The sequence below is a fragment of the Lissotriton helveticus genome, chromosome 11, assembly GCF_964261635.1.
Source record: "Lissotriton helveticus chromosome 11, aLisHel1.1, whole genome shotgun sequence".
Classification (NCBI taxonomy): domain Eukaryota; kingdom Metazoa; phylum Chordata; class Amphibia; order Caudata; family Salamandridae; genus Lissotriton; species Lissotriton helveticus.
In genome coordinates, this window is record NC_136072.1 from 1,067,736,851 (window position 1) to 1,067,763,335 (window position 26,485).

Genomic DNA, 26,485 nt, shown 5'->3' on the forward strand with positions numbered 1-26,485 from the left:
ACGCGTTTCGTTAGCTCCCAACTAACTTGATCACGGTTGTCTACAAACACTGTTTGCTGATTGTGTTTTAAAAGGGAGTTCCCACCCACTTCGGTCACATGGTTATATTCACGTTCAGTCAGTTCTCAACCAGGAATTCTGGGACATGTAGTTCTTTTACAAACTAAAAAGCTTATTTCAAACAAATGAAATTAAATTCATTCAAATTGCCCCCTTTGTTCGTTCCCGCTTATCAAATGTTATATGATTATATTTAAATTTTCAGCCTGATCATATTTGTAGCATTTAAGACATTTTATCAGCCTTACTGACATAGTACGGAGATCAGAAGGTGGGTCATTGTCCAGATTTTTTAGTCCTTTCACATCTTGCTTATAGCCCTCTAGTGGGCTGATGTTTCTACCTGATTGTGACCTGAAAAGAATATGTCCAATTTTCACATTTCATGCGATCGAGTCTCTTGATCTTTGTCTTTGACTGTCTCATTTCTGTGAGATTCATGGGAAAAAGAAAAGTTATGGAGAGTTGTCTGAGAGGCATTCAGCTTTCATGTTTTTCATAAATGCACATAAAGTTCTTCCGACTGATTCAGTCCAAAAGGAAATTGTTCTAAAATTCAAAATGTGTCTTGATTCTTTCTGGCGTAATAGTTTTTCCCGGTGTCCCCCTCTGTCTGAGAGTGACATGGTTTCCAGACCTAGGAATTTTAGGAGTTTCCAATTCCCGTTGTGGTGAGTTTCCATGTGTTTTGCCACCGCATTTGCTCTGTCCTTATTTACAGTGGCCCTCACATGTTCCAAAATCCGTTTCTTTAACTCACAGATTGTACTTCCTATGTAACGTAGTTTACATGGACATTCAATCATGTAAATTGTATATTGGCTCTTGCAAGTGATCAATTCTCTTATTTTCCAAATTTTCTGATTTGCCATAGTCAGTTGTTTGGTAGGTTTGGCTATTTCACAAACTTTGCAGTTATAGCATTTAGTGAATCCAATGGTTTTTAACCAGGGTGTTTTTTTCTTTTTCTTTACAAAGTGACTGTGTATTAATTGATCCTTAAGATTCTTTGCTCTTCTGTACGTCACTACCGGATGGTTTCCCATTTTTTCACTTATGGTGAAATCAAGTTTCAGAATTCGCCAATTTTTTTTGAGAATTTTGATTACCTGCTTTGATTCTCTGCTGTAGTCCAGTATGAGTCTGATAGGCTCCTCTGATTTGGTTTCTTTATTTACTGGTTTCAAACAATCCGACCTGGATTTTTCATTTGCTCTTGCCAGACATTTTTTGATCAAGTTTTTTCCATATTTTCTTTTTTCGAATCTTTTGCTGGTGCTCGCACTATGTTTTTCCCATTCCGCTTTTTCACTGCAGATCCGTTTGATGCGGAGAAATTCTCCATAGGGTATACTTGAGATTACGGAAGGGTGATGGAAGCTAGTGGCTTCTAGAGTCGCATTCGTGGCCGTTGCCTTCCTATGTAATGTTGTTTCTATTTGATTGTTTTTAATGTATACTTCTGTATCCAGGAAAGATATTCGTTCCTTGCTTTTGGTACATGTGAATTTCAATCCTGGTGTGCTGTTATTCAGGAGTTCGAAGTATTGATCAAATTCATTTTCGCTTCCATCCCACACTATAAATAAGTCATCAATGAATCTCTTCCATTGTACGATGTGTTGGGTGAATCTCATGTTTTGAGGGTTCCAAGCCACTTCCTCTTCCCACCAGCCCATAGCTATGCAAGCATAGCTAGGGCTGAATGAGAAGCCCATCGCTGCTCCATTGGATTGTCGAAACAGTTCCTCTCCAAACAGGAAGATGTTATTTGTTAACATCAGGGAGACCATTTCATATAACATTTCGTTATGTTCCTTATAGTGTATGTTCCGTCTGTTCAAATAGTGTTTGCAGGCCTGCAACCCCAAGTCGTTGTCAATGTTTGTATACAGTGCGATGACGTCCATTGATATTAGGAGATAATTTTCCTGCCATTTTAAATTCGACAATGTATGCAAAAAGTCTGTTGTATCTTTTAGATATGATTTTAATTCCTCCACAAAGGGTCTCAAGAAGAAGTCAATAAAGTTTGCCATGGGTTCCATCAAAGAGCCATTGGCCGATACAATAGGCCTCCCTGGTGGTTTAGTGGGATTCTTGTGTATTTTGGGAAGAAAATACATCGTAGCTGTCCGCGGGAAGTCTACTGTTAAATATTTTCTTTCTTCATAGTCAATAAGATTCTTTCTTTCCCAGACAGATAATTTTTGGTCGATGTCTCTTTTTATGGTATCCGTGGGATTTTTGGATAGTTTTTCATAGTATGCGGAATTTGTCCCAGATTACCACGTTGCCCCCTTTGTCGGCCATTTTTATCTCTACTCCTGGGTCTTTGATTAGCGATGTTAATGCTTCCCGTTCCTGTCTGGTTAGATTGTCTTTATGGTGTTTTTTAGGAATGTTGTAAAGTTCTTGTGTGATGATCTCCTGGAATAGATCCATTTTATTGCCGGGAGTGAGTTGTGGATAAAATTTAGATTTCGCCTTCATTGTGCTTGTTCCTGCTCCCAATTGTGGTATCACTGTTTCTAGTGATATTTCGTCTTCCTCTTCCACATTTAAATTCAGAAGTGTCAGATAACTGTCGGCATCTTTTACATTTAGTTTGGAGGATGGATTCTGTGGGGTTCTGTTGATTTGAGGTTTATTTTTTCTCTCCAAGAAATGTTTGGCCAGTTTGATTTTCCGAATGTATAGATACAAGTCTATTCTCGTCTGTGCCAAGTCCATTTTTCTCGTTGGACAGTAGTTGATGCCTTTTTTTAAAAGAGTTGTTTCCGCAGGTGATATTTCCCTCTTTGATAAGTTAACTACTTGTAATTCTTCACTCATTTGCCCCTCTTCTGTTTCATGGCCCTCGTTTCTATTCCCACCGGTTGGTTTGGTGCGCTTGCACCTCCGTCCTCTTCTGTTTTTTTTTGGTGTTGTTGTTGATTCCTTTGTCTTGGCTGCCATGGTCTCCCTCTCCCTCTTCCTCGTGTCTGTCTTGGCGCCCCCTGATACTGCTCCCACTGTCGTTGTTGGAGCACGAGGCGCATGTCCCCTAAAAATCGTTTCTGTCCGTTATCCAGTGTTGGGTCTTCTTCTAATGGTTCAGTGGATGCGATCGAGGATAAACTGGAGGATGATGGGGATCTTGTGCCTGTTTGTTTTTTAAAGGGGTCATACTTGCGGGCAAATGTGAATATTCTTCCTTCAGCATAATCATTCGCATCTCTTACGAATTTGTTGTGTTTCCTCAATCTTACAGTTTCCTCATGTTGGTCAATCTGTTTCCCCAAATCCTCTTTGAATTTGGTCATTTCCGGATTTATTTTTAGAGCCTCTAGCTCTTTTTCCACCTCTTTGAGTTCATCCTTTACTTTTTCTAGGGCAATCTCGATGTGTTTAACTAGTATCTTTATTAGACCCAATGAGGAGTTTAAAATGAAGGCCCCCCACTCCTGTAATAATTCGTTGGTTACATCCTGTTGGCTTGGCATCAACATTATTCTGAGCCCCCTTGGGACCCGTTCAGCTTCCAGATATTTTCGTAACGCAATTGCTTCCCAGGACTTATTGATTTCTTTCCTATTCAGTCTTTCCCAATGTCTGATTTTGCTTTTTACATCATCTTTTGGTGTGGTACTTTGTTTATTTTGAACTTTGTCCATGTTTCCCCTTTCAAACATATTCGTTATGTGTTCCTTCCTTTTTGCTTCTCTTTGCTCCATCTTACTGCTGCTGTGACGGGCTGTATAAGTAATTTTTATTTATTTGGTTTATTGCTCAAAATGTGGCCATCAGTTAGTAGATATCGCATGGGTGTTTGGAACGCGTGTTGTTTAGACTGAAAGTCAGGTGCTGGGTTACCAAAGGTATTTGCCCAGTTTAATTCCCCAGTTTGCGCGTTACTCCCCTTACGTAATCTGCAAAAACCGCTGCTTAACCGCTCTGTTTAATAGTAAACCAATTCGTTTGTCCCGCAAGGATTACATGCAGTCTCAGACGTTTTTTTTGTGTGAGTGATAGGAGCGTGAGAGGGGGATCCCTTCTTACCTCGGACGTAATCTCCGGGTAGCGTGGGTGCTCCTTCCTCAACACGCCCTTCTCATTGCTGCTTCCATCGGGTCCATGTTAGCGATCACGGTGAGCACCACGGAGGTTTACAGAATTATTTCAACACTTGTAGGTTCAGTTTGCACCTCCGTGTGCGGCGCTGCCTGCAGGTGCGTTGCCTCACGCGACGGAACCAAAAGCCGCTTAAAATTACAACTAGGTCCCCCAACGAACACAGGATCCACTGGAAGGAAATGAGGCCGCCACTCCAGTCACTTTCAAAATTCGTGAGCAAAACTTAATTTATTCTTAAGTTCTTTACAGCTTCAGTCACAGCATTAAAACCAACGCGTTTCGTTAGCTCCCAACTAACTTGATCACGGTTGTCTACAAACACTGTTTGCTGATTGTGTTTTAAAAGGGAGTTCCCACCCACTTCGGTCACATGGTTATATTCACGTTCAGTTAGTTCTCAACCAGGAATTCTGGGACATGTAGTTCTTTTAGTCATTGTCCAGATTTTTTAGTCCTTTTCACAAACTCACCACAACGGGAATTGGAAACTCCTAAAATTCCTAGGTCTGGAAACCATGTCACTCTCAGACAGAGGGGGACACCGGGAAAAACTATTACGCCAGAAAGAATCAAGACACATTTTGAATTTTAGAACAATGACCCCTTTTGGACTGAATCAGTCGGAAGAACTTTATGTGCATTTATGAAAAACATGAAAGCTGAATGCCTCTCAGACAACTCTCCATAACTTTTCTTTTTCCCATGAATCTCACAGAAATGAGACAGTCAAAGACAAAGATCAAGAGACTCGATCGCATGAAATGTGAAAATTGGACATATTCTTTTCAGGTCACAATCAGGTAGAAACATCAGCCCACTAGAGGGCTATAAGCAAGATGTGAAAAGGACTAAAAAATTTGGACAATGACCCACCTTCTGTTCTCCGTACTATGTCAGTAAGGCTGATAAAATGTCTTAAATGCTACAAATATGATCAGGCTGAAAATTTAAATATAATCATATAACATTTGATAAGCGGGAACGAACAAAGGGGGCAATTTGAATGAATTTAATTTCATTTGTTTGAAATAAGCTTTTTAGTTTGTAAAAGAACTACATGTCCCAGAATTCCTGGTTGAGAACTGACTGAACGTGAATATAACCATGTGACCGAAGTGGGTGGGAACTCCCTTTTAAAACACAATCAGCAAACAGTGTTTGTAGACAACCGTGATCAAGTTAGTTGGGAGCTAACGAAACGCGTTGGTTTTAATGCTGTGACTGAAGCTGTAAAGAACTTAAGAATAAATTAAGTTTTGCTCACGAATTTTGAAAGTGACTGGAGTGGCGGCCTCATTTCCTTCCAGTGGATCCTGTGTTCGTTGGGGGACCTAGTTGTAATATATATATATATATATATATATATATATATATATATATATATATATATATATATAATATATGTGTGACCAAGGGCCCACGGGCCCGAAACGCGTCGTGCTGTTGTTGCCTAACCTGCACATTAAAGTTTAACCCGAAGCCAGATCCTGTGGTCCGTCTCCCCCTTCTTGCTTCGCCGATCGTGGGAGATTGGAAGTGGCGTTTGTGGAGTTGCTGGTGTGTAATATATATATATATATATATATATATATATATATATATATATATATATATATATATATTTTTTTTTTTTTTTCTCTCAAAGTACTCTGGGACAAACACTTGGGTGGAACAATTCAGGGCCTATGACTTTAATGGGTATTCTCCTGGGAGAAGACATGGATTACAGTTCAGAAACTTTTCCATCTTTACTTAAGTGGATCACAGAGGGGAGGAGCTCACCCTTCATTCAAGGGCGACTTGGATTTTTATTTATTTATTTATTTCGTGTTTTTTATAGCGCGAACATGACCCTGTCGGGGGTATCAGAGCGCTTTACAGAGATGTCTCAATAATAGAACCATTTAAAACCATAGATTGCAGAAAACAAACAAACTCTTTACAGCAATACATTTCGCGAAAGCGTATAACAGATATATCCGAAGCGCCATTATATCACCCTATCACGTATGTTACAAATGTGTCCTCTTAAATTAGTGAAGAGAGATGCTGGAGTGAGAATGGAACAGATGTGGAGAGAATATATCCAGAGTAAATGATGTCAGTACTCATTGTAGAAATTTTCCCATATAGAACAATTTAACTTCTTTTTTGAATGCGGCAGTGGATGAAATTCTTCTAATGCTAGGGGGGAGAGCGTTCCAAATTCGTGGTGCTGCCCCAGAGAACGCTCGGTCATACGTTTTTTTCTTACAAAAACGAGCGATATTTGAGGGCTCTCCACACAGATTGCGGCTTCAGTCTGTTCTAGACACACATCCTGTTACATCTTCCTTTGAGTGCTTTCAGTATCCTCTTTAGGGCCACCAAGCACTACATTTTATAGGACTCTTTCAGCTGCAAAAAAGGACATTACACGGTGCCCACCATTGCAAGAACAACTGGCTCTTTATGCTTGCAAAACTACATCCTCTCCAGCACAGACCATCAAATTCTAATAGGATATCAACTCCTACCCTGATGTTAACCCCATTACGTACCCCTTACTGTTATGCATACTCAACTGCAACCCCTAACCTCATCATTTAGATATCTCAATTTGTGTCACTTACCCTAACATAATGCCTAACTGAAGCCTTTATCCAGCCCTAGCCATAATATTGTCCAGTAGCCTAACCCTTTCTCTTTACCCTTTCTCCTCTCGACCCATCATCCTATACCTTACACTAGTCCTAAATATAATCATAAACTCAACCCTATGTCTAACCCTTTCTCTTAACCTAACCTTATTGTGCTCCTTTATATTTAGAAATCTTACCTGTACCCTTACCTTAAAACTAACTCAAGCCCATTTTATAATCTTGACATTTTTATGTGTTATTTTCAATCTTCCTGCTTTTTTAACTTTTGTCTTTTACTAAATTTTTATTTTTAAAGGTTTTTTAAACCCTAACATTCTCTTTAGCTCTTATCAGAATCCGTATCCTTACCTTAAAGAGGACCCTGACTATTTTTACATTCTGGGCAAGCTCTCTTATGAGGTTTAAATGAGCAGGACCTGATGCTAATCCACACTTTCCACCAAATGAGAGCAGCAGGCACCAACTTGAAGGAACTTAGACTTTCAGGTTCTCATGCGGGAAAATGGAGATAGGGAGGAGAAGAGAAACGCACTGAAGGTTCCTCTGTCAAAGATTATGATTGCAGCTGTCTCTCTCTCAGACTTTCTCAGACTTTTTCTCAAGGAGTGGAAAATAGCCATCGAAACAGACATGTCTGGATTTAACGATAAGCATGTACAGTTTACGTATGGAAATAAGTGTGCATCTATATCAGTACTGAGCAAATCCATTCCCCAAATGACTCATTTAATGGTAATTAATCAACTCAATATCTAGAGATCCTCCAGAGGTTGTGTGCACTAAGTTACGCTGTTGGTGAGATCAACTTCTGATTAAGTGGAGTTGTAGAAGGCTCAAAACTGCCAAAGGAGCCTTTATCTTAGGTGATGTAAATAAGCAAAAATAAAAATGAAAGGGAAGGTAGGCAAAATATAAACAAAGGTGTAGGGAACACAAACACGATGAGCAAACTGATCATATGGGACCCATACAACCAAGAAGTTGCATATCTAAATACTTCTATGCTGCTTCTAAAATTGTGCGGGATGCAGTCCACTGTTGTTTTGATTGGTCTTTGTTCAGTGACTAGCCTTAGAGGACCCAGCCCTGTATTTCTGCCCCAGTCACCTCTGTCCAAGTTTCTGTAGTCTCAGGGTCTCTGATCATCCTCTTTTCTTGTGTATCCATGTTGTTTTTGTTTCTTGTCTGTCCCTATATTTCATGCTAACTCTTGACCTTTATCGAGTCATGACTGACCCTTTCCCTTATTTATTTTAACTATATTTTCCATTTTCTCCTTATGTTAACATTTGCCTTTCTAAATTTTGGTATTCTCGCTTTTCTATTTAAAAATGTAGACCTTTTACCAATTTATCGTTATCTTAAACTATTTTGTAATTTAAGGACTCATCAGTGTAGTCAAGTAAAATTACCAAATATTTCAAGTGGGAAATTGTGCATTTCTAGGAATGGAAAGGGATGCTAAAAAAATCATTTCATTGGAAGATATCAAACGAGTTGTGCCTGCTAGAGTGCTTTTTCTTGCATTTTTATTATTCAACAGCTTTTGGAAAAGTATCTGACAAAATATTTCTAAACCATTAATATTTGCCTAATACACAGTGATATCTGGTTTATGTGACTATAAGCATGTTCTAAAAGACTATACATTTACAATCGTCTGTTAATTTTAGAATCAATCACTGAGCTTGCTGACATGGATGAAGCAAATGAATTTATGCCCAAAAGATTGGAGTATGGCATTCTTAATGGCCACATTTTGCTGATGCTGCAGCATGTCTTTTCAAAGGTTGGTGAAGTTTTACAATACACCTATATATGGACATGGCTATCACACATTTAACACAATACTATCCATAAAAAGAAAAGCAATATGCATTCAATTTCAAAAGGTTACGTATTCATTATTATTTCTGTTCTAGCAATAAATAACATAGAGTAGCATCATCAACATTTCAGGTAATACATGTAAGATAATTGAAACACTTTATGGCTTAAGAATTCTCTCTAGAATTAAATTAGTTTTTGGAGATTCAGTATTGAAGAGGCAGGTATTGAATAATAACAAATGTAATGATTTATGTTTGATGAGTGAGGATGCTGTGTGGATGTGAAATGAAACAGATTTTCAAAATAAAGGGTAGGGACCAATATAGGAGGATGAGTTAAAAAAAAAGCGGTTTTACACCCAATTGAAATTTTACTACATTTAGAAATACCTCTAAACAGACTTCAGAAGGCACAGCTCTAAGTATCATAGAAATAAATTTACCATACAGTGAGTGGCTGTAACTATTAATTCCATAATTGGCAACATTGACTCTGTGGTTATGATTGTCTCAGTGTCCAGTGAAATTGTTTTTGCTTTATTACCACTTTGGCGCTGTTTGATGAAGCTGCATGGATTCTGACACTCGTTGGGCAAGCTAAGTTTCATTATCTCTTGTGAGGTCCACCTTTTTCTTAATTGCAACATACCATTGTGATTCCACTCTTTTTAGTTTACTCCTTATTCACATAAAACCACAAAAGTTCATATCATCTTATGTTTTACAAATCCTTTATTCATGTAATCCAAAAACACAGAGACAACACGTTTCCTTGGAAAACCTCCTTGTAAGCCTCCAATTAATATTAAAAAACAAATATAAGCATATTATAAAATACATTTGGTAATCCTGTTACAAATTGCATAATACAATTCTTTTAAATGGTTCACATGATATCGTATACCCTTCTCCTGTATTATCAAATACAACAGACAGCGAGAGGTAAGAGGCCATCACATCCTCAATTTTTCACATCTTCTGTATTAAACTAATCTGCTTTCTAAATTTTAAAAGAAAAAAGGAAAAACAGAAGACTAAACTGAAAAAATGAGACATACGAAACCCAGAAAAAAAAAATAAGGAAAAGAAACGATGATTCAAAGAAAAAGGTGTGTATAAAGACAACGAAACAGAGACCAAAGAGGAAAGAAGAAAAGAATATCCAACAAAAAAGAATCGGGTTGGTTAAAGTAATCATGATGGTGGACATTTTTTTTTTTATGAGTATCATTAAAACAAAAATTCCAATTCAAACTCTTTTTAAATATATATAACTGCTATTATTCTCCAGTATTGGGGTATCTTTCATAGATTCACATGCTTGAATCATTCCCCATCGTTGAACCGTGTACCGTGGGAGTCCCACAGTACATTAAAAGCACTAACATTGACTTTAACATTAAAGTTAATAGAGAACAAACATTCACTTTAATATCTCGCCCTAGTCATTAGGAATGGTCCAAATTTCAGCCAATCAGGCGACAACACCCTCTAGAACCATCTCCACAGAGCCTCCAGGCACTCAGATTTTCTACTGCATGTCGTGTGAAGGGAGTCTCCCTGAGCTCTGCTCAGTACTTTCTCTTTTGGCCTACTGAGCAATAGTTTCTTCATCAGATCAGCATGTCTTCTACAAAAAGGTCTCTTTTTAGGCATTGTTACTCCTGTGGGAAACGCAGACTTCACTCAGATGATCCCCACAAGAAGTGTATATACTGCCTTCACCCTGACCATTAGGTGAGAGACTGTAAGATCTGCAGAACCTTCTCTCAAAAAACTTTGAGTGATAGAGAGGGACGTCTCCTTCTGTGGCTGCAGAAGTTGAAGACCAAAAACAATCCTTTGTTTGATGAAGATAGTGGTTCCTCCCTCAAAACTACTGCATCAAAAAAGAGGTCAAGTGAGGTGGAGTTGGTGTCTCCCAAGTCTGTTAAGGTGATGAAGAAACATCATCATTCTTTAAAATCTGAGGACCAGCCTTCCTCATCTAAGATGGAGTCTGCCTCTCACAAGGGTCGTTCTGTGCCCTCTACTCCTTTTACAGCCTTATCTAAGATAAAGTCAATGTCCAGGTCTCTCCCAGAGACTATTTCGTCTCCTCAGAAAGACACGAAAACTTATGTCGCCACGACGATGACGTCTACCTTTTCATCACATTAAACTAAACTAATAATGTAATTGTCTACTTCTCTGTCGACCATAGTTTCGTGAGGGTGAGGCATGCGTCGACGACCGCATCGTCTATGACGTCGAAGACAAAAAAGGGACTATCGCTAAAAGATATGTTGACGGATTGTTCATCGCTGCTGTGGCTGCTTTGAAAAACAAGAATCTCTCGTCGATGGTAGCCACGTCGACGGTAGCCTCATCGATGGTGGCTCCATCTATGTACCCAAAGCCAATGAACACGGACCTGCGTTGACGATCCTCGGCGATGTCAAAGCTGTCAACGGAAGAGCCATAGATGAAAACTCTGTTGTCTACATCCTTATCGACTGTTTGTTTGACATCGTCTGCGTTGCTTGCTTGGTCGACGATTTTGCCAGCAACTCAGGATAATGGATCGGATGGTACATCAATGAAGAGGCAAATGGGCCAGGACACTGTTTTATCTGCTAGACTTTACCAATCTAAAAGAAGATCTTCACATGAGGTGATTTTACCTATCTACACCTCTCCTAGTAAGGTGTCTCCCATTCCTCCAGAAGAAATGTTTGATTATGGAATCGAAGATGAAGACTCTGATGAGGAAGGCATGTTTGGTGTGGCTCGCAGTCCTTCAGACCTTCGAATAAAATGCCAGGAGGATGATGATGAGTATGGCTACTATCCTCAGGATCCTAACCAGGATATGCAAAGAGAACAAATCTTTCAAATGCCAGTTTCCCAAGTATCAAATTTACAGCATATGGTGCAAGATTACTACTGCAGATTCCCTCTTTCAGAACCAGCCACTTCAGTCCCTCAAACTCCTACTGCACAGCCATCCTTGATATTAGGATCTACTCCTCCTTTTTCTCCACTACCTGTAGCACCGCCTACACAGGATCAGGAGCATCACACTGCTGATGACGAGAGAGAGGAGGGTGAGCTGGATGAGGTACACCTAACTAATGAGTGGAACTACTATAAGATGCAAATGCCATCTCTTTCCATCCAGTCTCCGGTGGATTATTATAAGGATAACACCACAGATGAAGGGGGCACTTCAATGGTGACTCACTTCCCGAACATAGCCACAGGCCAGTCGTTATTAATAGTTTCTCAGGAATACATAATTTCTACCAACACCTCCCTCGAAGGTTGGGGAGCGCATCTGGATGGTCTGATAGCCAAGGGCAAATGGGACAGCCAGCAACAGTCCCTACAAATCAATCTGTTGGAACTAAAGGCAGTTTTCCTGGCTCTAAAGTCCTTCCTCTTACAATCTGAGGAGCATCAATTTTAATTCGGACAGACAATACTACAAGTATGCACTATTTAAACAAACAAAGAGGGACAAGATCAACTTCGCTATCTCTGCAAGCTAACAAATTTGGGATTTAGCACCAGATAATATTAACAGTTGGAACATTTTCCAGAAGTGGCAAATATCCTGGCAGAGTCCCTGAGCAAGTCCAATTCGACCAACCACGAGTATGAACTCCACCATCCAACGTTGGATCCCCTCTTTCTATCATAGTATGAGCCAAAGTTAGACCTATTTGTGACCAGTCAGAACCACAAAGGCTGATTTTTTGCCAGCTGGCTACCCCAAACGGGATCGTCTGGGAATGTGTATAAATTGGTCAAAGATTTATGCTTACGCTTTTCCTCCAATTCCTTTAATTCTAAGGGTGCTCTGGAAGATGAGGAAGGAACCTTTCCGAATACTACTCATAGCACCCAGGTGGCCTCGCTAGTTCTGGTTCACAGAGCTTCTCCTCCTATCGGAGTGCGAACCCATTCTATTACGTCCACTACCGAACATGTTAATGACGAATCACGGCCAAGTCTGCCATCCAGACCAAACATCTCACCGATTGTCGACTTGGCTCCTGAGCCCTATGAGTTCGCCATTTTAGCCATCCCTGCTGACTGTCGGGAGGTCCTTGCGAATGCTAGAGCTCCGTCCTCTATCAAAACGTACAAGCTTTAATGGAAGAGATTCTGCCATTGGTGTGAAGCTCCGAGGTACATCCTATCCACTCTCTCCTCCAGAGCAGTACCTACCTTTTTTCCTGCAGCTGGCTAAGTCTGGTCTCTCCCATTCGTCCATTAAGGTTTCCCTCGATGCAATATCCAGATGTCGGTGACATAATGGGTCACAGTCGCTTTAGTCATCAAGAATTCTGAAACAATTTCTATAAGGCTTGTTTAGAATGTTCCTACCAATAAGGCGTCCACCTACGCCTTGGTGTTGGCACAACTTATGAAAGGACCATTTGAGCCCATTCATAGAGCGCGCCTCAAATATATCACATGGAAAACGTCTATTCTATTGGCTTTTACGTCAGCAATATGAGTAAGCAATATTCAAGCTTTCACTCTTCGTCATCCATTCCTTCAATTCACAAGGGACCCTTTTATACTCTATACTAATCCTACCTTCATCCCTAAAGTCCCATCGGATTTTCATTTAAATGAACCAGTCATATTGAAAACTTTTTTCCCAAATCCGCAAACACCAGTGGAAAGATATTTATACTCTTGGATCTAAAGAGGTGTATAAAATGCAGCTGTTTGTGGCATATGGGAACATCACGAAGGGATATCCTGTTACTAAACAAACTATAGCATGTTGGCTATCATCTGCTATATAGTTCTGCTATCAGCAAGCCGGCAAACCACTATCTTCAACAGCGAAAGCTCACTCTACGAGAGCTGTTTCCTCTTTGACAGCCCTCTTTGCTGGTGTGGCTATACAACAGATTTGCAGAGCAGCAACCTGGTCTTGCAGGCATTAATGTTTGGAAGCCACAAGCAATGCTGATACAGCTGTGGGGCAAGCAGTTCTCTCCTTCCCACCTTCCTAAATGTTTTGAATGTTGTTTTTATTTAATTTATAATTGAATTAAGTTTTTTTATCGTGTATGCATACATTGTTATGTACACTTGTATATTTAAATATATATATATATATATGCGCCACCCACCTGGGCAATACCGCTTATGTACAATTGAGCTGGGAGACGGCGACTCACTGGAGAACCAACGTAAAGCACCACAAGATCCAGAAGGCCACGGGGTGGCCACGCCCACCTGGGCGGGAAATGAAATCACAGGTGTCTTTATGAACTGCCGTGACCAGAACTCTCATTGAGCCTGGCTGCCCCTGATGAAATGCTGTCTTGCATGAAACGCGTTGGGCAAAACCAAGGAACCACTTTCAGAGCGAGATTTTTCCTGCTGTGATTGCGTGCCTTTCCCCCATTAAAGTAGGGATATTGAGCAGCTTCCGTGTGGGCTTCCTCATTCCAGGCAACTCTTTGTGTGTGGATACAGTGCGGCGCAGCCTGAGCCGCGAGTGAAGCCCGCTGTACCTCGGTACAGCCCTGTTGAGGCGCCAAGCGTTGCTTTGACTCAAGGACAGAAGCGCCCGATGGAGGAAAATTACGAGCATGACAAGCGGCATGGTTTATCTGCGCCACCCACCTGGGGAATACCGCTTATGTACAATTGAGCTGGGAGACGGCGACTCACTGGAGAAACAACGTAAAGCACCACAAGATCCAGAAGGCCACGGGGTGGCCACCTCCACCTGGGCGGGAAATGAAATCACAGGTGTCTTTATGAACTGCCGTGACCAGAACTCTCATTGAGCCTGGCTGCCCCTGATGAAATGCTGTCTTGCATGAAACGCGTTGGGCAAAACCAAGGAACTACTTTCAGAGCGAGATTTTTCCTGCTGTGATTGTGTGCCTTTCCCCCATTAAAGTAGGGATATTGAGCAGCTTCCGTGTGTGCTTCCTCATTCCAGGCAACTCGGCGTGTGTGGATACAGTGCGGCGCAGCCTGAGCCGCGAGTGAAGCCCGCTGTACCTCGGTACAGCCCTGTTGAGGCGCCAAGCGTCGCTTAGACTCAAGGACAGAAGCGCCCGATGGAGGAAAATTACGAGCATGACAAGCGGCATGGTTTATCTGCGCCACCCACCTGGGGAATACCGCTTATGTACAATTGAGCTGGGAGACTCACTGGAGAAACAACGTAAAGCACCACAAGATCCAGAAGGCCACGGGGTGGCCACGCCCACCTGGGCGGGAAATGAAATCACAGGTGTCTTTATGAACTGCCGTGACCAGAACTCTCATTGAGCCTGGCTGCCCCTGATGAAATGCTGTCTTGCATGAAACGCGTTGGGCAAAACCAAGGAACCACTTTCAGAGCGAGATTTTTCCTGCTGTGATTGCGTGCCTTTCCCCCATTAAAGTTGGGATATTGAGCAGCTTCCGTGTGTGCTTCCTCATTCCAGGCAACTCTTTGTGTGTGGATACAGTGCGGCACAGCCTGAGCCGCGAGTGAAGCCCGCTGTACCTCGGTACAGCCCTGTTGAGGCGCCAAGCGTCGCTTTGTCTCAAGGACAGAAGCGCCCGATGGAGAAAAATTACGAGCATGACAAGCGGCATGGTTTATCTGCGCCACCCACCTGGGGAATACCGCTTATGTACAATTGAGCTGGGAGACGGCGACTCACTGGAGAAACAACGTAAAGCACCACAAGATCCAGAAGGCCACGGGGTGGCCACGCCCACCTGGGCGGGAAATTAAATCACAGGTGTCTTTATGAACTGCCGTGACTAGAACTCTCATTGAGCCTGGCTGCCCCTGATGAAATGCTGTCTTGCATGAAACGCGTTGGGCAAAACCAAGGAACCACTTTCAGAGCGAGATTTTTCCTGCTGTAATTGCGTGCCTTTCCCCCATTAAAGTAGGGATATTGAGCAGCTTCCGTGTGTGCTTCCTCATTCCAGGCAACTCTTTGTGTGTGGATATATATATATATATATATATATATATATATATATATATATATATATATATATATATCATGAAACCAAACAGGGTCCTTCCGGGACCCGCTCCCGTAGTCAGGTGGCGCGTAAACGGCGAACCCTTTTGCGGAATAATTAATGTTCAATCCAAGGTTGCTGGTAAGCAAAGCGCGCACTCGGTGGTACAGATTCAACTTAGTTTATTTCTCAAAGAAAACGTTACGCGTTTCGACACAAAGTGTGTCTTGTTCACACGTTACCTAACACAGTGCTCTGCTTGTATAAATAAACACAGACAGTCAAGAGTGTAACTGACAGCAAAGACGTCCTCAAATTCAGGCCTGAAGTATAACAGTGTAATAGGATCGGCCATATTGGAGTGATGTAAAATAGCATTCAGATATACATTTCTATGTCATTGTAAAGAAAGTACATCATATATCTAGCAAAGAGCAAATGCCTTTTAGATGTTATGTCCACACTGAATTACTTCATCAGCAACATCATATATCAGGAACTAGTGCCATAATCATAAAACATACAAGTGATACTGTTGGGATATCAGAGAACATACAGGGATTCTGTAAGGTCTAGTGCCTTACTTCCTAATATCTTTCCCTTTTACTGAATGCAAACATCTGTTTGTTATCACAATCCTTTCCTTGAAGAAGCGATAGTATTACTGTCAATTCCCAATTCTGTGTTGTTTTTATACAAGTTCGAAGACCTATAAGCCCATAGGGCTCATATGATCGCAACATCTGTTCACAGACAGTGAAAATAATTTAAAAAAAGTGAAATGTGCTCCTTATCTTAACCCAGTGAGTGACTTCATTCTTCCTCGAAGAAAAGGGTAGGGAAGTTGTGCAGTACTTTAACGAAAGAGTGATGCCTCCCTTCCTTTTCTCCTAGAAGAGACCAAATGCACAACATTAAAATATATCTTTAAAATAAATCATTTAACAATCAAACATACTTAATAGATGCAGTTCTGTACATATAAGTTCAGTTATTCATCAGATCTAGGATTAGGTCTAGATAAGACTAAATCGTAGATTATTGTTCATATAAGTGGGTTGACAGCTCCTCATCCAAATTGTGGCCTCCAGGATATCTGGTTTCCAGTTCCATGATCCACTTGGACTCTCTCTTTCTTAGGGCTAGGACTCTGTTCCCTCCTCTTTTGCCAATGTTGACTTGTTCAACGGCAAAATATCTAAGTAGAGAGGAGTTAGATTGATGGACTGCCTCAAAGTGTCGAGCAACTGGGTAGTGTATATCTTTATTGGTTATAGCCCTCAAATGTTCCTGAATGCGCTTTTTGGCTGGGCAGGTGGTGCTGCCCACTTACCTCATTTTACACGGACATTCAAGAACATAAATCACAAAACATGAATTGCAAGTGAGGAATTGTTTGATTTTACGTTTCACACTCTGGCCCGGAATCTCAACTTCTCTTACCATATAGCTTGCTTTACATGCCCTGCAGTACCCACAAGGATAAAATCCTTTGAGTCCTTGCACATGTTGCTTTTTGTTGTCTGATATGTCACCTTTAACCAAAATGTCCCTCAAATTCCTTCCTCTTCTATAGGTAATCTGAGGTCTATTCTTAAGATCAGGCCCTATGATGGTATCCGCCTTGAGAATATTCCAATTATCTGTTAAGATTTTGCGGACTTTATCAGATTTGTGATGGTATGTGTTTATGATTCTAGGTGTGTCAGATTCGATCTCAATCATGGGTTTGGAAATGAGTGTGTCTGATCTTACTACTTCTTTGACCTTTTTAACAGCCTTTTCCAAAACCCATTCCGGGTATCCTCTTTCTCGAAACCTAGTTAACATGCTTTCCTGTTCTAGGATATACCCTTCCATGTCACTACAATTTCTTTTTGCTCTGAGTAGTTCCCCGTAGGGGATACTCCACTTTAAGGGATCAGGATGTGCACTCAGGGCATGTAGGAGGCTATTACCAGCTGTTTCTTTCCTATGTAGACTGGACACTAATCTGCCATCTTTCACTTTTATTTCAGTGTCCAGAAATTCTACATGATCTTCGCTTATGGTGTATGTGAGTTGTATGTTATATATGTTCCTATTGAGTTTCTCAATGAAACAGATAGCTTCTTCTTTTGTACCACCCCATACCACAAACAGATCATCGATATATCTGATCCATGTAAGTACTTTAGAAAAATCATTTTGTAGCCTGGCTTCATTTCTCAACTCCTCCTCCCACTTACCCACAAATAGATTGGCAAAGCTTGGGGCAAAGGCTGAACCCATGGCAGCGCCACAGGTTTGTCTGTAAATTTGTCCATCAAACATGAAGATGTTATTTCTCAAACACAATTTCATCATTTGTATTATCATGTTTGTGTGTTCACGGAAACCAATTTCTCTCTTTTTTAGATAATGGTAACTAGCTTCCATTCCCTGAATGTGGTCAATAATGGTATATAGCGCACTTACGTCCATAGTAATGAGCAAGGCGCCTTGTGTCCACTGAATGTTTTCGAGTTTATTCAGGAAATCAGTGGTATCTTTGGTATAGGAAGGTAATTCACTCACAAATTCCCTCAGAAAGTGGTCAATGTATTTAGATAAATTCTCATTTACACTCCCTATCGATGATATAATTGGTCTTCCTGGAGGATCTATTGCATTTTTGTGGACCTTGGGTAGAAGGTAGAAAATAGGGAGTTTGGGGTATTCCTTTTTAAGAAACTTAAATTCATGCCATGACAGAAATCCCTCATTCTGCCATTCTGTGAGTTGTTCCCATGTTTCTATAATACTCTCATTATATTCATTCATACTGCTTGTACAGTAAAACCTTCCCCCATTTAGTTGGAACAGAGCTTCTTTTGTGTATAGTTCTTTCCCCCATAAAACAATGTTTCCTCCCTTATCAGATGGGCGCAATACAACATTCTTATCATCAGCCAAAGAGAAAATAAAATCCATCTCTTCTTTGGTCAGATTGCTGTTTACTCTCCTCTGTTTCGAACAATTATGTTTAAGTTTAGTCAGTTCCTTTGTTATCACCTCATGAAAGGTGTCGATAGAGTCGTGAGGGAGAGTAGGGTAAAATACTGATTTAGGCTAAAAGGACGTGTTAGCTGCTCTATCAGTTCTGGTCTCCCGTACCCCCACTACCTCCTGTTCTGTATCATTATTGGAGTTTATGCCTCCCAATGAGTAGATAGTTTGTAACACATCAGTGTCTCCCACAGTTAGTTCAGGTATCTCAGCACTGAGTTCCTGGCTGTTAGGATTTTTCTTTTTCAACATAGAATGCCATTTTGTTAGTTTAAGCTTTCTGACAAACTTATAGATATCAACCCTGGTGTCAGCGTAGTTGAAAAGTTCAGTAGGGTAAAATGTGAGTCCTAAGCACAAAGTTTGTTTTTCTTTAAATGTGAGTGTTCTAGACGAAAGATTAATGATTGTTTTGTTTACCATAAGTTCATCCATCTTTATCTTCTTTTTCTGTAAACCCCACGTTTTGGTCCCACTGGTTTTTTGTTGTTCTTTTCTTCTCCTCTGCTGGAGCTTGATCCGTCTCTTTCGTGATCTCCCTTGCCTCTTGCTCTTCCCCTTGGTCGTCCTCGAGTAGGATTCTGTTTGAATGCTGCTTGCTGTGACGTCTCCCCTGCTTTTTTGTGCCGTGTTCTCAGCACACGAAACTCCTGTAAAAAATTTGCCGGTTTCTTAGTAATGTCTACCACTGAAATTGTACTGGTGGAAGCTTGTGATGTGTCCGTTTCTGAGCCACTCGTGGGAGTTATTTCTGTTAGATCTTGTTCTGCACTCGTTTGATTTAGTTGGCTTGTGGTAGAATCAAATTGTTTGTATAGATGGTCGTATTTTGGGCTATAAGTCAAAATCCGTCCACTGTCATAATCACCGCAATCTCGGTGTAATTTTCTTTGTTTACGGTGTTTGATGTCCTCCTCATGTTTCTTTAGTCTACCTTTTAGCTCCTCCTTAAATTTCTTGATTATTTCTTGTTCACTGTGTGCACTGAAATCTTCTTCTAATTATTTTGTTTGTTGTAGAATTATCTCCCTGTCCTCCCACGCATATTTAATTAATATGCACATCATGTTTTTTTAACTTGTCGTGAGTAGGTGTAATATAGACTCTAAGACCTCTTGGGACCAGGACCTCAGGATTACGTGGATAAGGGAATGGTCCCAAGAGGTCTTAGAGTCTATATTACACCTACTCACGAGTCATTTAACCCCAAAATGTTGGAGGACTGGTCACAAAACTCTGCGACAAGTTCAAAAAACATGATGTGCATATTAATTAAATATGCGTGGGAGGACAGGGAGATAATTCTACAACAAACAAAAGAATTAGAAGAAGATTTCAGTGCACACAGTGAACAAGAAATAATCAAGAAATTTAAGGAGGAGCTAAAAGGTAGACTAAAGAAACATGAGGGGGACATCAAATACCGTAAACAAAGAAAATTACACCGAGATTGTGGTGATTATGACAGTGGACGGATTTTGACTTATAGCCCAAAATACGACCATCTATACAAACAATTTGATTCTACCACAAGCCAACTAAATCAAACGAGTGCAGAACAATATCTAACAGAAATAACTCCCACGAGTGGCTCAGAAACTGACACATCACAAGCTTCCACCAGTACAATTTCAGTGGTAGACATTACTAAGAAACCGGCGAATTTTTTACAGGAGTTTCGTGTGCTGAGAACACGGCACAAAAAAGCAGGGGAGACGTCACAGCAAGCAGCATTCAAACAGAATCCTACTCGAGGACGACCATGGGGAAGAGCAAGAGGCAAGGGAGATCACGAAAGAGACGGATCAAGCTCCAGCAGAGGAGAAGAAAAGAAAAACAAAAAACCAGTGGGACCAAAACGTGGGGTTTACAGAAAAAGAAGATAAAGATGGATGAACTTATGGTAAACAAAACAATCATTAATCTTTCGTCTAGAACACTCACATTTAAAGAAAAACAAACTTTGTGCTTAGGACTCACATTTTGCCCTACGGAACTTTTCAACTACGCTGACACCAGGGTTGATATCTATAAGTTTGTCAGAAAGCTTAAACTAACAAAATGGCATTCTATGTTGAAAAAGAAAAATCCTAACAGCCAGGAACTCAGTGCTGAGATACCTGAACTAACTGTGGGAGACACTGATGTGTTACAAACTATCTACTCTTTGGGAGGCATAACCTCCAATAATGATTCAGAACAGGAGGTAGTGGGGGTATGGGAGACCAGAACTGATAGAGCAGCTAACACGTCCTTTAAGCCTAAATCAGTATTTTACCCTACTCTCCCTCACGATTCTATCGACACCTTTCATGAGGTGATAACAAAGGAACTGACTAAACTTAAACATAATTGTTCGAAACAGAGGAGAGTAAACAGCAATCTGACCAAAGAAGAGATGGATTTTATTTTCTCTTTGGCTGATGATAAGAATGTTGTATTGCGCCCATCTGATAGGGGAGGAAACATTGTTTTATGGGGGAAAGAACTATACACAAAATAAGCTCTGTTCCAACTAAATGGGGGAAGGTTTTACTGTACAAGCAGTATGAATGAATATAATGAGAGTATTATAGAAACATGGGAACAACTCACAGAATGGCAGAATGAGGGATTACTGTCATGGCATGAATTTAAGTTTCTTAAAAAGGAATACCCCAAACTCCCTATTTTCTACCTTCTACCCAAGGTCCACAAAAATGCAATAGATCCTCCAGGAAGACCAATTATATCATCGATAGGGAGTGTAAATGAGAATTTATCTAAATACATTGACCACTTTCTGAGGGAATTTGTGAGTGAATTACCTTCCTATACCAAAGATACCACTGATTTCCTTAATAAACTCGAAAACATTCAGTGGACACAAGGCGCCTTGCTCATTACTATGGACGTAAGTGCGCTATATACCATTATTGACCACATTCAGGGAATGGAAGCTAGTTACCATTATCTAAAAAAGAGAGAAATTGGTTTCCGTGAACACAAAAAACATGATAATACAAATGATGAAATTGTGTTTGAGAAATAACATCTTCATGTTTGATGGACAAATTTACAGACAAACCCGTGGCGCTGCCATGGGTTCAGCCTTTGCCCCAAGCTTTGCCAATCTATTTGTGGGTAAGTGGGAGGAGGAGTTGAGAAATGAAGCCAGGCTACAAAATGATTTTTCTAAAGTACTTACATGGATCAGATATATCGATGATCTGTTTGTGGTATGGGGTGGTACAAAAGAAGAAGCTATCTGTTTCATTGAGAAACTCAATAGGAACATATATAACATACAACTCACATACACCATAAGCGAAGATCATGTAGAATTTCTGGACACTGAAATAAAAGTGAAAGATGGCAGATTAGTGTCCAGTCTACATAGGAAAGAAACAGCTGGTAATAGCCTCCTACATGCCCTGAGTGCACATCCTGATCCCTTAAAGTGGAGTATCCCCTACGGGGAACTACTCAGAGCAAAAAGAAATTGTAGTGACATGGAAGGGTATATCCTAGAACAGGAAAGCATGTTAACTAGGTTTCGAGAAAGAGGATACCCGGAATGGGTTTTGGAAAAGGCTGTTAAAAAGGTCAACGAAGTAGTAAGATCAGACACACTAATTTCCAAACCCATGATTGAGATCGAATCTGACACACCTAGAATCATAACCACATACCATCACAAATCTGATAAAGTCCGCAAAATCTTAACAGATAATTGGAATATTCTCAAGGCGGATACCATCATAGGGCCTGATCTTAAGAATAGACCTCAGATTACCTATAGAAGAGGAAGGAATTTGAGGGACATTTTGGTTAAAGGTGACATATCAGACAACAAAAAGCAACATGTGCAAGGACTCAAAGGATTTTATCCTTGTGGGTACTGCAGGGCATGTAAAGCAAGCTATATGGTAAGAGAAGTTGAGATTCCGGGCCAGAGTGTGAAACGTAAAATCAAACAATTCCTCACTTGCAATTCATGTTTTGTGATTTATGTTCTTGAATGTCCGTGTAAAATGAGGTATGTGGGCAGCACCACCTGCCCAGCCAAAAAGCGCATTCAGGAACATTTGAGGGCTATAACCAATAAAGATATACATTACCCAGTTGCTCGACACTTTGAGGCAGTCCATCAATCTAACTCCTCTCTACTTAGATATTTTGCCGTTGAACAAGTCAACATTGGCAAAAGAGGAGGGAACTGAGTCCTAGCCCTAAGAAAGAGAGAGTCCAAGTGGATCATGGAACTGGAAACCATATATCCTGGAGGCCACAATTTGGATGAGGAGCTGTCAACCCACTTATATGAACAATAATCTACGATTTAGTCTTATCTAGACCTAATCCTAGATCTGATGAATAACTGAACTTGTATGTACAGAACTGCATCTATTAAGTATGTTTGATTGTTAAATGATTTATTTTAAAGATATATTTTAATGTTGTGCATTTGGTCTCTTCTAGGAGAAAAGGAAGGGAGGCATCACTCTTTCGTTAAAGTACTGCACAACTTCCCTACCCTTTTCTTCGAGGAAGAATGAAGTCACTCACTGGGTTAAGATAAGGAGCACATTTCACTTTTTTAAAATTATTTTCACTGTCTGTGAACAGATGTTGCGATCATATGAGCCCTATGGGCTTATAGGTCTTCGAACTTGTATAAAAACAACACAGAATTGGGAATTGACAGTAATACTATCGCTTCTTCAAGGAAAGGATTGTGATAACAAACAGATGTTTGCATTCAGTAAAAGGGAAAGATATTAGGAAGTAAGGCACTAGACCTTACAGAATCCCTGTATGTTCTCTGATATCCCAACAGTATCACTTGTATGTTTTATGATTATGGCACTAGTTCCTGATATATGATGTTGCTGATGAAGTAATTCAGTGTGGACATAACATCTAAAAGGCATTTGCTCTTTGCTAGATATATGATGTACTTTCTTTACAATGACATAGAAATGTATATCTGAATGCTATTTTACATCACTCCAATATGGCCGATCCTATTACACTGTTATACTTCAGGCCTGAATTTGAGGACGTCTTTGCTGTCAGTTACACTCTTGACTGTCTGTGTTTATTTAAACAAGCAGAGCACTGTGTTAGGTAACGTGTGAACAAGACACACTTTGTGTCGAAACGCGTAACGTTTTCTTTGAGAAATAAACTAAGTTGAATCTGTACCATCGAGTGCGCGCTTTGCTTACCAGCAACCTTGGATTGAACATATATATATATATATATATATATATATATATATATATATATATATATATATATATTGGTGACTATCTTTAATATATATATATTACCTACTGGCGGTCGCCAGTAGGTAGTTATAGTTAGGACCTAGTTTCCATAGGAAATCCGCAACATTCTATTGAGAATAACTTTGGCGCCGGTGGACGAATCTTTGCGAATTTCTCAAAGAAGATGGCCTGCTCCGCTCCGCTCCTTCCCTGAATGTTTGGGGGGGATTCGTCAAGTGGGGGCTGAGCTAAAAGGGGGGTCCCAAAACGTGTTTTCCCCATGTTATTTTCCATAGGACGTTTAGACACGGCTACAGCTCGAACGGCTGAATGGATTTATAAGAAATTTGGTAGAAAGGTAGAGTCCGGCTCGCAGATTACGCTTTTCTTTGAATGGTGTAAATCTGTTCAGTAGTTGCTGAGAAAATTAACTTTGAAAACATATATATTGGGCTACATTGGGCTATATATATATATGTTAGAGCCTAAATGTAGCCCATTGTAGCCCAATGTAGCCCAAAGATGGCCACCAGAGACAAAAAAAAAACCAAAGGTAGCCCAAATATCAGCCAGATGTAGCCCAACTATAGCCCAATGACAGAATGTCCCAGAGAGTTCTAAAGAACAACTAGAGCGCTAACAGTCTTACTTATGACAAAAGTATGGCACACCTGAAGTCATCTTGATTGGAATAAAGTGTTAACACTTAAAACATTTAATTTGCAAAGGAACAAAATGAGGGGGTTCATTTTGCCATAGAAATTATGATTAGTGCTGAAGAAAGAAAAATTAGGGCACATTTTGAGTGACTTCTCAAATCCTCTTATATTTCATTAAAAAAATTCTGATATGCAGTCTCCCAAGATGGCCACCAGAGACAAAAGAGCCCAAATGTAGCCCAAATATCAGCCAGATGTAGCCCAACGACAGTAGTTAGGACCTAGTTTCCATAGGAAATCCGCAACATGCTATTGAGAATAACTTTGGCGCCGGTGGACGAATCTTTGCGAATTTCTCAAAGAAGATGGCCTGCTCCACTCCGCTCCTTCCCTGAAAGTTTGGGGGGGATTCGTCAAGTGGGGGCTGAGATAAAAGGGGGGTCCCAAAACGTGTTTTCCCCATGTTACAGGCTCTGATGAACTTCTTCAACCTGACAAGCTGATAATTCCGTCTCCTACGAAAAATTTAAAATAGTGCAATAAATATTATACAATGTGTAAAAATAAGATAGACAAACAAACAAAGCTTCCAATATACAAGTTACCTATACAATAGACTAGATCAGACCAAATTAATTCCGCAATACTCTTGGATAACCTTAACCCAAATGGACCCACATCTCCTCATCCTTGTTTAATCCCTTAAGGTGTACTGTATCGTATTTTATGATAACTTTGGATTCAAAACACCTCAGTTCTTTTACTCTGTTCCCTCCTCTCTCTGATTTTGGGATTCTGTCGAGAGCACAGAATTGCAAAAAATCGGTGTAGGAGAGTAGGGTCTGCTTCCTATGGTTACCCCCACTTTTTGATGTGATTCTCTGGTTTTTCGACTTTAGTGTGGCTGTGGACCTGCTAATCAGGCCCACAGCCCAGCTGTTCTCTCTCTAAATTGATACCATGTACTTTAGGTACATACCAGATTGGGTACTGGGCCATCCTTGTGAGCCCCTGTATAGTGTACCATAGGTACCCAGGGCATAGGTGCACCTTAGGCCTACCAGGGGCTGCAGCATATATTGTGCCACCCCTGGTTTGCCTTCCAAACTGACACCACAGGTCTGTTCACACAGCCTGGGCAAGGTAGTGTAATCACCCCTTACTTAGATATAGTATACCTATATCTATATATACATATAGACACATATACACCTGTAAGTCACTCCTATGGCAGGCCTTAACAATTCTGGAGGCAGAGTGCTTGTTTTTGTGTGATAGGGTGCCCTAGCATGAGCTGACCCCCTCTGCAGCTTTCGGAACCATCTCCTTATAGCTGTTCTATGATATAGCCATACCATATACTCTTAGGTGCATTATAATCCTCGCAGTTAATGCTAACTTTGGTTTGACTTTATCAAAACATGTCGTGTAAGGTGTCAAACACTTTGGAATACTACCCCCTGCCAGTCCTGGCGGCGGGGGTAGCATTCCACCCTTCTAGAGGGAGAAGACATGTAGTTACTGGTTTACCCGGTTAAAGTTAAACAGAGCTTCAGCATCACAAAATGGATGCTGCTGCCACAGACACGAGTCTGACCTCCGGTTGCTGGACGAAACTCCAGCAGAGGAGGCCTGGACAATAAGTTTCCTGTCCAGGGAGGTGCCAGCACCTCCCCAGACAGGCTTTACTGTATTGGGGCAGGGAGGGCTGCATTCAGTGAATGCTTTCCAGACACTGCCTGGGACACACAAGGTGCTCCATGCATTTCCCAGTTCAAACCGGTTGCTGAAATCACCCGACATTTGGTGGCATCTTTCTATCGGCGCCCTGGTCACTGGCAAGTGACCCAGACTCTTTCCCTTCTGCTTTCAGGTTCTACAGATCTTCGATCCACCCTTGGATCCACCCG

General features: G+C 40.7%; 1 protein-coding gene across 2 annotated transcripts in view; it reads left to right on the top strand.

Annotated features, from left to right (window-relative positions):
• The window catches only part of DNAH10 (dynein axonemal heavy chain 10), a 2,445,728-nt gene that overhangs the window by 309,924 nt on the left and 2,109,319 nt on the right, over nt 1-26,485 (top strand). For both annotated transcript variants that reach the window (XM_078667623.1, XM_078667624.1), the window contains exon 5: nt 8,492-8,607. In XM_078667623.1, the coding sequence (XP_078523749.1) occupies nt 8,492-8,607 (116 nt within the window). The remainder of the gene's footprint in view (nt 1-8,491; nt 8,608-26,485) is intronic.